Source organism: Simochromis diagramma, unplaced genomic scaffold, assembly GCF_900408965.1.
Source record: "Simochromis diagramma unplaced genomic scaffold, fSimDia1.1 OVJJ01000419.1, whole genome shotgun sequence".
In the NCBI taxonomy this organism is placed as follows: domain Eukaryota; kingdom Metazoa; phylum Chordata; class Actinopteri; order Cichliformes; family Cichlidae; genus Simochromis; species Simochromis diagramma.
The window spans coordinates 1,859,336-1,869,300 of record NW_024387244.1 but is presented as its reverse complement, the minus strand read 5'-3'; the positions used below and the strand labels follow the sequence as shown (position 1 = coordinate 1,869,300).

At 41.9% G+C, this 9,965-nt stretch overlaps 1 protein-coding gene across 1 annotated transcript; it reads right to left on the bottom strand.

The window, feature by feature from the left end:
* Window positions 1–54: 54 nt before the first annotated feature.
* Window positions 55–4,773, bottom strand: mutyh (mutY DNA glycosylase). Its single transcript, XM_040053113.1, has 15 exons — window positions 4,553–4,773; window positions 4,034–4,164; window positions 3,804–3,843; window positions 3,654–3,727; window positions 3,521–3,562; window positions 3,361–3,432; window positions 3,146–3,259; window positions 2,957–3,054; window positions 2,737–2,881; window positions 2,537–2,624; window positions 2,279–2,461; window positions 1,884–2,029; window positions 1,644–1,793; window positions 597–647; window positions 55–516 (listed from the first exon to the last, which is right to left on the bottom strand). Exons 1-15 carry the CDS (start codon window positions 4,650–4,652, stop codon window positions 373–375), a joined length of 1,578 nt encoding a protein of 525 aa, XP_039909047.1. The 5' UTR covers window positions 4,653–4,773; the 3' UTR covers window positions 55–372.
* Window positions 4,774–9,965: the final 5,192 nt, after the last annotated feature.

Below are 9,965 nucleotides of genomic sequence, written 5' to 3'. Positions count from 1 at the left end.
CTTGATTTGGCCTTACAGATGTTGGACATTCAACTCACACGTCACCAGCTCAAGTGAAGACTAGAGCTTATCTTTTATTTACACTTCTTTCCCATGTTACAACTTTATTGTGGCAACAAACATGACAATTATGAAACATACTAAGTGTAAAACACGTCGTCGGCTCACATGAAATTACTTAAAATCCTGCAGTTGGTTTACAATGAGACAGAAATCAGTCGTTAAAAAATAATAAGATAAAATAAAAAATAAAAAAAATCACACAATACAATTTTAATCAAAAACTGATTGCTATATTAATAGCTTAAAGTGGAAACCGCAGTGATGGCGATATTTAGGTACATGCATGTGGAAAGGCACTTTTCAGGGACACTAACAACATTCCTCTTTCACAGTCTTGAAGAAGGAACTGAGGGAGAGCTGTCTGCCGCTGCTCGCTGCACTGAGTTTGTTCTTTTTAGAGCTCTGCGGCTTCTTGTTATCCATTATTCCCGAGTCCTTTTGCCTTTTTCCATCCTAAGACGAGCGGAGACAAACAGTTACGGTAGGATTACATAATAAATTATCTGAGCAGTTTTACAAATGTCGAGGCTCACCTTTGTGTTTGTTTCCTTCAGACTGTCCACAGAATCATGAAGCTTCACAATCTGCAGGAGATTTAATGTTGATGTTTCACACAGACCACACAAACACAATTAGATGCTTTTTTAAATACGTTACAGAAACGTGAGACAATCTTGACGACATTTTACACATGTATGTGTATTTTCTGTGACATTACTGGGGGACTATTTGTTTATGGCTTTACATTCAGTTTTATTCGATCAGCCTTTGACCCAAAACATTTGTGTGTAGTAGCAGAACAAAGCAGGAAACGTTCTTTATCTGACTCCACCAGTAAAAAAAAAAACCTGATTTAAACTTGTCTGACTTCCCCTTTGAACATCTGCACTGAACCATGGAGCTCAAAACTGCAGTAAGAACGCCGCATGTGTCAAACTGACTTTCATGTTGAGGCTTTTCACAGAGATGAGCCAATAAAAGCTTTTTAATGAAGAGTGCATTTTTGTGGATAATCACAGGATGTGCTTTGTGAATTAATCCCAGAGTGTCAGACTGTCAGAGCAGAGAGGAGGAACCCCCTGAACTGTGGCTCGTGTCATCATGTACCAGCACACAGCAAATTGAAAACACACCAACACAATCTTCTTCTCAGACAACACAATCGTTCTTGCTTATTTGTTTGGGGTTTTGTAATCAATGAAGTCACGGAAAGTTGTGACCGAACCGCAGCTTTTGTTCTTGTACCACCAAGCGGTACCTCAGTGTGTGGGTTGCCAGTATTAAGGGAAGCTACACACTGCGACTTAGGTTCTGTTTAGCTACTTTGTTTTTGCCTTTTATGAAAAGGTTTGTGGTCAATGTTAAGGATCAGCAGGTGATGATCTGAATCTGTTTGCATAGTGAAAATGAACTTTGACAGCACGAGCCACTGCAGCCCCGTTTTCACTATATCCAATATATATTTGGAAAGGTAAAGGCAGGTTGTTATAGCATGCTTTCTCTAAGTGACAATCAAGTGCACTCTTATTGCTGCACAGACAGAATTCACTCAGACAGTGCATAAAAAAACAACCACAAACCTTTTTCAGTCCTGTGGACACAGCAGCTCCCTGTAGAGCAGATCTAGTGAGCCATTGTGTGTTTTCAGTCTGTGTGTGTGTGTCCCTCTCCTTTAAACACACACTGTAAACCACATAAGTCTGGTGGATGTGGGAGAAGATGTGGACCACCTGCAAACAGCCAACCAGTGCAGCAGAGTTACACATACAGCTTATTTCCTATTAAAGGCAGATGACAGAGCGTCTAAATATCCAGCTTACCTCTCCCACATACTGGAACAGGTTTTCAGTTAAATGCGTTCCCAGTATTCTGCTGATTTCCTCGCAGAGCGCCCCCTTCTGTTTCTTCTCAGAGTTTTCAACCTCAAGCAGAAGACTTGGAAACTCCCACAAGCCTGCCAACAAACCTGCAGCCCACCCAGACAGATTTACTTACTTTTACCGTTTTTTTTAATGTGTGTCTGAATCAAGCTGCACAATGACTGAGACATCCACCAAAATTATAGCCTGCATCCAGACCAACGCATCACTCCTAACACTGACAGTTTTCTCAGTGATTCAAGCGGTCTGATTCAGTCTCGTTATCAGGATACAATCGTGCACATTCTGAATCCAACACTTGACCAGCACAAGCTGATGTTGCAATCAGTGCTAACCTTTGCTTGGCCTCTGTATGAGCAGGAACCTTTCTTCCCCGTCATCTCCAGGCCTCTTCACCACACAGGTAAGAGTTCGCTCCACTCGGGGGGGCTTCTTCGACGGCTTTCTGGGGAAGTTCTGAACACCCAGCTCATCATCCCAGGGCTCCGAGGGACACAGGGGACATGTTACACTGTTCGCTTCACATATAGAAAGATACTTTTAATTTCAGGACTATACAGACATCTGAGAGGTCTGAAGGGGAGGAGACTTACTGCAGTCTTCTATGTCAGGCAGCTCTGAAGTCTTTGTACCCAGCTTCCCCAAAAGCTTCTTAGAGTTTTGCTCTTGTTTGACAAGAACCTGTGCAGACACACAACATGCCTCATGCCATTAACTGGAGAGAATCTTTTCTAATCTGTGTTCGCATAATCGGTCCTTAGTGGTACCAGTCGCAATTCGAAATCATCCCAACCTTGTGATAAGAGTGGCAGTGAGACTGCACGGGGCACTGACTGCACAGGGGCCCTTTAGGGGTGCAGACTCGTGCTCCCAGCTCCATCATGGCCTGGTTAAAGTCTCCAGGTCTCTCAGGATCCACCAGCAAATTGGCCAAATCCCTTAAACACAAGAGAAATAAAAACATTCAAAAGCTTTCCGTTTATATATTATTTTGGTTTGGAGGTGAATCTCACCAAAGTGCCTCTGTCACTGCTGGACTTGTGCTGTCAGCTCCAATCGCCCTCAGGCGACACAGCACCCGAATGACATTACCGTCCACAGCTCCGGTAACCTACACAAGAGAGATCACATCACTATGAGTGATTAATAAGAGAGTACCTAAGACTTTGCTCTGCTGCAGATATCCATGTCTAATGACCCACCAGCCCCTGTGCAATAGAGCCTATAGCTGCAGCAGTGTAGCGTCCCACTCCAGGCAGCTGTTTGAGCAGGCTCTCAACCGTCTGAGGCATCTGTCCCTTTAGCTCTGACACCACCTAAAGGAACATATAATGAACACCCAAACACAGAAGGTGTGAGACTTCTCTGCAGACAGACTGTTTAGAAGTGTTAGATAAAGGGAAGAACACAATCAGACCTTCTGCGCTCCTTCATGCAGCCTTCTTCCACGGGAGTAGTAGCCCAGGCCTGCCCACATCTGATTCACCTCCTACCAATCAACACAATCAGTACATCCAAATTAAAAACATCAGCATTTTAAAATCATTGTGTGTGCATTTGCTGCTTTAAGGCATCACCTCTAGAGTGGCAGCTGCAAGCTCCTGGACTGTGGGCCACCTCTGCAGCATAATAAATAGAAGCTTTAAGTTGCACACAATGAAATCAGTGTCACAAGAAGTCCAGTGCACAAGAAAGCTACACGATGCACACCTTCATCCACTTGTTGTAATAGTCTTTTACTGTGGCAACCTGAGTCTGCTGCAGCATTATTTCTGAAACCCATACTGAAAAAAAACACATCACTTTAAGCAGCAGTTAAAGATGTGTACATTTGTCAAGAATGCACCCGACTCTTCTCACCTCCATATGTCCTGATGTTGATGTCTGACTCTGTTATAGCCTGTAGAAAGTAAAGAAAGGCAACGCTACAAATTTCCTCTGAGAAAAAAAAACTAAAAATACGACAGAAACCACCAGAACACTGACAAGGCTGAAACGTTAACTTTGAACCAAACTTATTTCTATATCATATGTTACATTAATGTATATTAATGATGACAACGAAGTAGTATAATATAGTTTCTTTTTACCAGAGTCCTCCATGGCAGCTCTCTCTTCTCCTTGTTGTACCAGTTAAGGAGTTGAGAGCGAAAGCGGACGACATCAGCAGGATCAGGGAAAGTGTGGTGCGGAGATGGTGAGGAAGCATCTGTGGTTTCCTCTGGAAGACCAAAAACACAATTCTCACTTAGACTAAAGAAATCCCGCTGAAATCATACCTGTCTATTGTGCCGTTATTAAACGTTTCTATTGTATACTATAATAATTATGATTATTAGATTGAAACAAGTCCCATCAGACATTCATGCCATTTCTTGCAGCAGTATCAGACTTTACCCAACACGAGCCTGCAGGACCCGGTTTGGCTGTGCACGCATCTGTACTGCTGTAAATTCTGAAGCTGCTAAAACATTCTGGCACTGCTTAAACAGTTTAGCATCATTTTTAGCATCACGGAAAGCGATGCGTTTACTTTCAAGTATGCAATGAAAGCTGAAATGTAGATCTCTCTACGACGCGCAGATATTAAGTAACAGCAGCGTGGTTACCTTGTTTCACTGCTGTCTTCTTCCGCTTCGGTAATGCGCTTTCTACCACCTCCACTGCGGCTCGCTTGCCTTTCTGCATCGCTGAACGTAACCTGCTCATAATCAGAAATAATATAAAGCAACCGATTGTGTTTCTGTCCGCACAGCAGGACCAGACACGTTTGCTTCATGCATTCATTTCTGGCTCCCGCCACGTTAAGGAGCGACGGTCCCGGCTCATCCAATTAGCTGTGAGGAAATCCGTTACGTATGCTAACGTCAACTCCGGTGGGCGGGTCAAAACAAGACCAGTCATTTCTTTATATTTTGCTAGTAAAAAAATGATAATAGGTGCAACGATTTATTGAAAAATAGGCAAACATACATGGAAATACAGCATATAAGTCAAAAACAGAGTCTTTAACAGCCTCCTTGTCATTTATTTAAGTAGCCTTCAGGAACAGTTTTCCAGGTTGCTTGAGCGAAATGCAAAGCTCTTCTCTGGATATTGGCTCCCTTTCTGATCTGTCGAGATGATCCCACATTGCTTCAATAACATTAAAGTACAGTCTCTGAACCTGCAGCCAATCCATGATTTAGACAACCCTACTGTGTGTCTTTTGGCTGTGTTTGGAACCATTTTCATGTTGAAAAATGAAGCAGCTGCAAATCTGATTCTTTCCAGATGGCATCACCACAGCCCTACCCAAGGAGCTGCAGGTGTCCTTCTATACACACTGTGTTGAATCTGTACTGGCATATTGCACACCAGTGTGGGCTGCCAGCTGTCCAGCACTCCAGAAGGTCATCAACACGACACAGAAGATCATCACCTGGTTGAGCCGTTACCCTCAGGTAGATGGTACAGGACAATTAAAGCTAAAATGAGCAGACTGAAAAACAGCACATATCCCAGGATGTTGCAATAATAAATAACAAACAACAAATGAACAGTGTTATGCCCCCTTTGACTCAAACACACACAAACAGCAAACACACACACACGCAGCAGGTAATTATCAAAAGAGTTGCCGAGAGCCAAGGACCACTCATGAAGTGCTACAGAAACACCTGGAATAAGCAGGTACAACTGATTCAAAGAAAACTATAAGTAGTGCTGTCAACCTCCATTGCTTAAGCATGTCTAAGGTTTGCTGAAAAACATTTAGACAACCCTGTGAAATACTGGAAGGATATAGTCTGGTCAGATGAGACTAAAACCGAACTCTTTGGATGCTGTAATACACACCATGTTTGGAGGTCAAAAGGCGCTGCATATGTCTCCAAAAACACCTTAACAACAGTTCACATCATGGTGTATGGCTTTTTCCAGCATACGTTACTGGCACGCTTCATATTATTGAAGGAAGAATGCACCGAGACATTCTTGATAAAAATCTGCTGCCATCTACAAGGATGATAAAGATGAAATGAGGGCGGACATTTCAGCAAGACAGTAACCACAAACACACAACCAAAGAAACTCGCACTTGACCTGAATCTACTTGAAGATCTACGGAAAGAACTAAAGTTCATAGAAGGGACACAAAGAATCTGTTGAGGATTCCACGTCGATAGAAACTTTAAAAATATGCTTAGAAATTGGTGAAGTGTTTAATTGGTGTGTGTGTGTGAGAGAGAGTTTACTTGTGTGAAAATTGGGGCCTTCTATCAGCTCACACACCAGTCAATTGAGTACTCCTCTCTGATTTCAGAATCAGAATACTTTATTGATCCATAGGGGAAATTATTTTATAGTGCTCCATTATAAACAAACATTAACAGGGACAGACAATACACTAACTAAGAATAGCCCAATATATGCAGGCATATATACATAAAAGTCACTTATTAATAAATAGCTGATAATGTTACCTCTAATACCTCTAATAATGTTCAGCATGCTCTAAAACATGTTTTAATCCAAAAACCTTCCCTGTCCCCAAAAGTGACATTCTTCTGATATTTTATGTATGTGTATGATGTCTCCCTCACAAACTTTCTCTACCCGTGTATAACTCTATGTTGCCCCTAGTGGAAGAGTATGAAATTGTAAAGATTTGTATGAATAGTTTTATATAAACATTTTTTTTCTTGACTAATCAATAGAAGTCAGTACATTATTTGTTAGCAATTAGTTGAAAATTGGAAATTTGCTTTTTTTTCCTTAATCACAAATACTTGAGTTATGATAACTATGTGACACTTTATAGCTGTATTGATAAAAAGAAAAATAGCCCATGTAAAGTAAGCTGAGATTACAGCGCGTTTACGCTGAAGACACACACTTAGATGTCCTCTCTTTCAAATCCTTCTGTGCTGCCCCTGATTTTAAGTATAAAGACTGCAGCTGCTTTCTTATAGCATATATCTTAGAGTCGTCTGATAGAGTAGCTGTCACGGACCCGCTTCCTGGGACTCGGGGTCCGTGAGCAGTGTGGACCTTTATTATTATTATTATTATTATTATTATTATTGTATTGGCTGTATGTTTGCTGCACTGTGCTCTTGTGTTCCATGCTGGTGTGTGTGTGTGTCCGTCTGCGGGTGTGGCTGGACAGCCGATGGGCGTGGCCCTGCCAGCTGCTGGTCACGCCTAGGTTCTCACACACCTGCTTCTGATCAAGCTCGTCGGGGGAGCTACTTAACAGAGCGATGGAGCTTCCTCCGGTGCAGGATTGTTGAGTTAGACTCCATGTCAGTGTTTAAAGTGCTGTTAAGTGTACGCCTGCTGGAGTTGTTGCCGTAACGACTGCGTCTGTTGTTTTTTCCCCTCAGGAGGAGAGCGGAGCACAGGACAGCAGGACGCACGGGGTGTGCGTAGGCACGGGAGCAGAGAGCACGGGATACCAGCACTTAGGAGAAGGCACAACACAGGAGTTGAGGGAGCACATTGGAGATTTATTGTGTGGTGTACATTACCCCACTGTAAATAAACGCACTGTTCATTGCACTAAGTCCAGCGTTTGGGACCTTTCTCCAACATCCCCACGGCTTGCCCTGGCAGACCGTGACAGTAGCAGTAACAGCCAGTTATTAGCAAAATTCAACAAGTTGGTAATGAAGGCTGACACTGTTTTAGGTAGTTCTCTGAACAACTGTGCAAAGATGTAGAAATTGGCTAATCATTAGGAGGACTTATACTTCATATTTCAGCTGGTGTTTGATTTTAGTGTTTTTCTCCCCAGAAAGTTAAAGTGTGTTGTGCAGAAAAAGGATTGTAGTGAGATTTTATTTAAAATCTGAGTGGAAGAGAAATCCAAAAATCTTTAAATGACTGAAACTAAATTCATTTCAAAAATAAATGACAGCACTAGACCCCTGTCTATGTAGCTCCAGTACTCTGTACCTCTTGAGGTTCAAACCGCACAACCCTCACTAATAATACAACTATGATGTAATTATTTTTGTTTGATTATATATATATATATACACACACATCTGCATTTGGGCATTAGGCCATACATTACAAATGGAAAATCTCACAATCAGCGTGGCTATAAGGCTTAGGAGGCCACCTCTGCTTTGGCATTATGCCCTGGAAAAACACTTGAAGGTAAAACAAACAAACAAACACAAAATCTTACTGTTGCAAAACATACTAATGGCAATCTTTATTGCTACCAGTTAGTGCCATTTAAGCTATAATCCAGAAGTGGAATTGACCTTTACGTACATGTTCAAAGCGGAACTTTTTGATGTCATTGTGCACACCATGTTTGAAGAAAGACTGGTTCTGCATATCACCCCGAAAAACAAAATGCAAAAAAGCTTTGTATGCCCAAAGCGAGAGCTGTGTCTGCGTTCTTGGCACAATGCTGAGCTTGTTCCCAGGGCAGGTTAAGCTATGCCTGGACTGGCCCTTGTCACCAATTCTGTTTGTGGTTTTTATGGATGAAATTGTGTCTAGTTTGTGATGCTTGTTTACAAGTGATGGTAGGATGTAGCAGGAGTTGGAGGTTGGATTCCACAGTAATGTGGAGGTATCACTGTTGTGATAAAGAAACAACTGAGCCAAAAAGCAAAGCTCTCAATTTACAAAGGTGTCTATGTTCTGACCCTACAACATGTTATCACTCCTAACTCTTCAAATATGGACTCTTGGTCAGGGTCCCTCTGCTTCACTTATCAACACGCCGGGTACTCCTCTCGCGTCATGAATTAACTTGCAGGGTACTCTTATTGTATACTATAGAGCACCCTAGCCTGTTTGGCGCCCTGGGAGAACACTCCCTCTGGCGCCCCCCCCCCCCACCACACACACACACACACACACACAGACAAAACATATTAAGGATTGTACATTAACATAAAACTGTTGTACACACACACATATGAAGAGAGAGAGAGTATGCATAGTATGCAAACGGCTACTATCAGCCATAGCAGCCGTTTGCTGTCAATTAGACAGCAGTCTTTACTCTAATTATTAGAGTAAAGACTGCGAGCCGCGCCCTCTCATTCAACGTCAGTGTCTGACCTCACAAATGACTGGTGCAAAAACACACTCCTAAACCTTTATTAAAGCCTTCTCAGAAGAGCTGAAGCTGTTATGGCTGCAAAGGGTGAGTCGATATCATATTTAACCCTATGGAAAAAGAATAGGATGCCACTTAAGTTCATATGGCTGTGAAAGCAGGCGAGCAAATACAAAAGTATATCCACACTCTAACACAAGTTTCTATAAACTCTGCTGAGTAACTCTGTGGTGTGCTTCTTCCTCCTGCGCTTCCTGACTCACATTTTTATACAATCCCAGCAGTCTGTTGTGGTGCATGCGTTCCTCCTACTCTACATTTACCCAATAAAAAGAACATATTTCTATTGAGCGATTTTTATTTGCTGTGTTAAGACAGAATACAAACTCCTCAACCTTTGCGTTTATGTATTTATCTTTTTACAGGACACTAATTATTTTACATACCAACATCAAGAATACAGGCAGTTATGTGATATCTTTTGGTATAAAAAGTGAAAACAATGCAAAAACACCTGAATGTGGGGACCCTACTGCTCACATAGAATGTAATAAAATGCCTATTTAAATATTGCTATATGAGTAAACACACAATGTGACAGACCACAAGTCTTTGCTGTCACTTTTGTTTGTGCTGCATGTGTTGGCTCATGTAGAAGTACAGTTATACAGAAGAGTGGCAAAATTTATTGCCCAACAATGTGACAGACTGATAAAATTAAACAAACTCATCCTTTCAAGGTAAAGCTGCTAAAGGTGGTTCTACAAGCTACTGAATCAGAATCACTGGGTGTATTTAGGTTGCTTTTTTTAATGTACTTATCCCTCCTGATAGTTTTTTTTTCTTTTTACTAGTTCTGCTTTTGGTTAGTGTCCTCGTCGCTGTGGCTGGAGTGAAACGTTACTTTACGCCCATCGGCATTGCACAGGTAGTCAAACATCTCTAGGATGACACAT

What these genes read in the sequence shown, in the direction of transcription:
- mutyh (XM_040053113.1), bottom strand. Translation starts at nt 4,652, where the DNA reads ATGAGCAGGTTACGTTCAGCGATGCAGAAAGGCAAGCGAGCCGCAGTG. An exon ending in GCAGTGACAGAGGCACTTTG is followed by an intron (nt 2,882 to 2,956) that starts GTGAGATTCACC and finishes CTTGTGTTTAAG; the next exon opens with GGATTTGGCCAATTTGCTGG. An exon ending in TGTCCACAGGACTGAAAAAG is followed by an intron (nt 648 to 1,643) that starts GTTTGTGGTTGT and finishes AATCTCCTGCAG; the next exon opens with ATTGTGAAGCTTCATGATTC.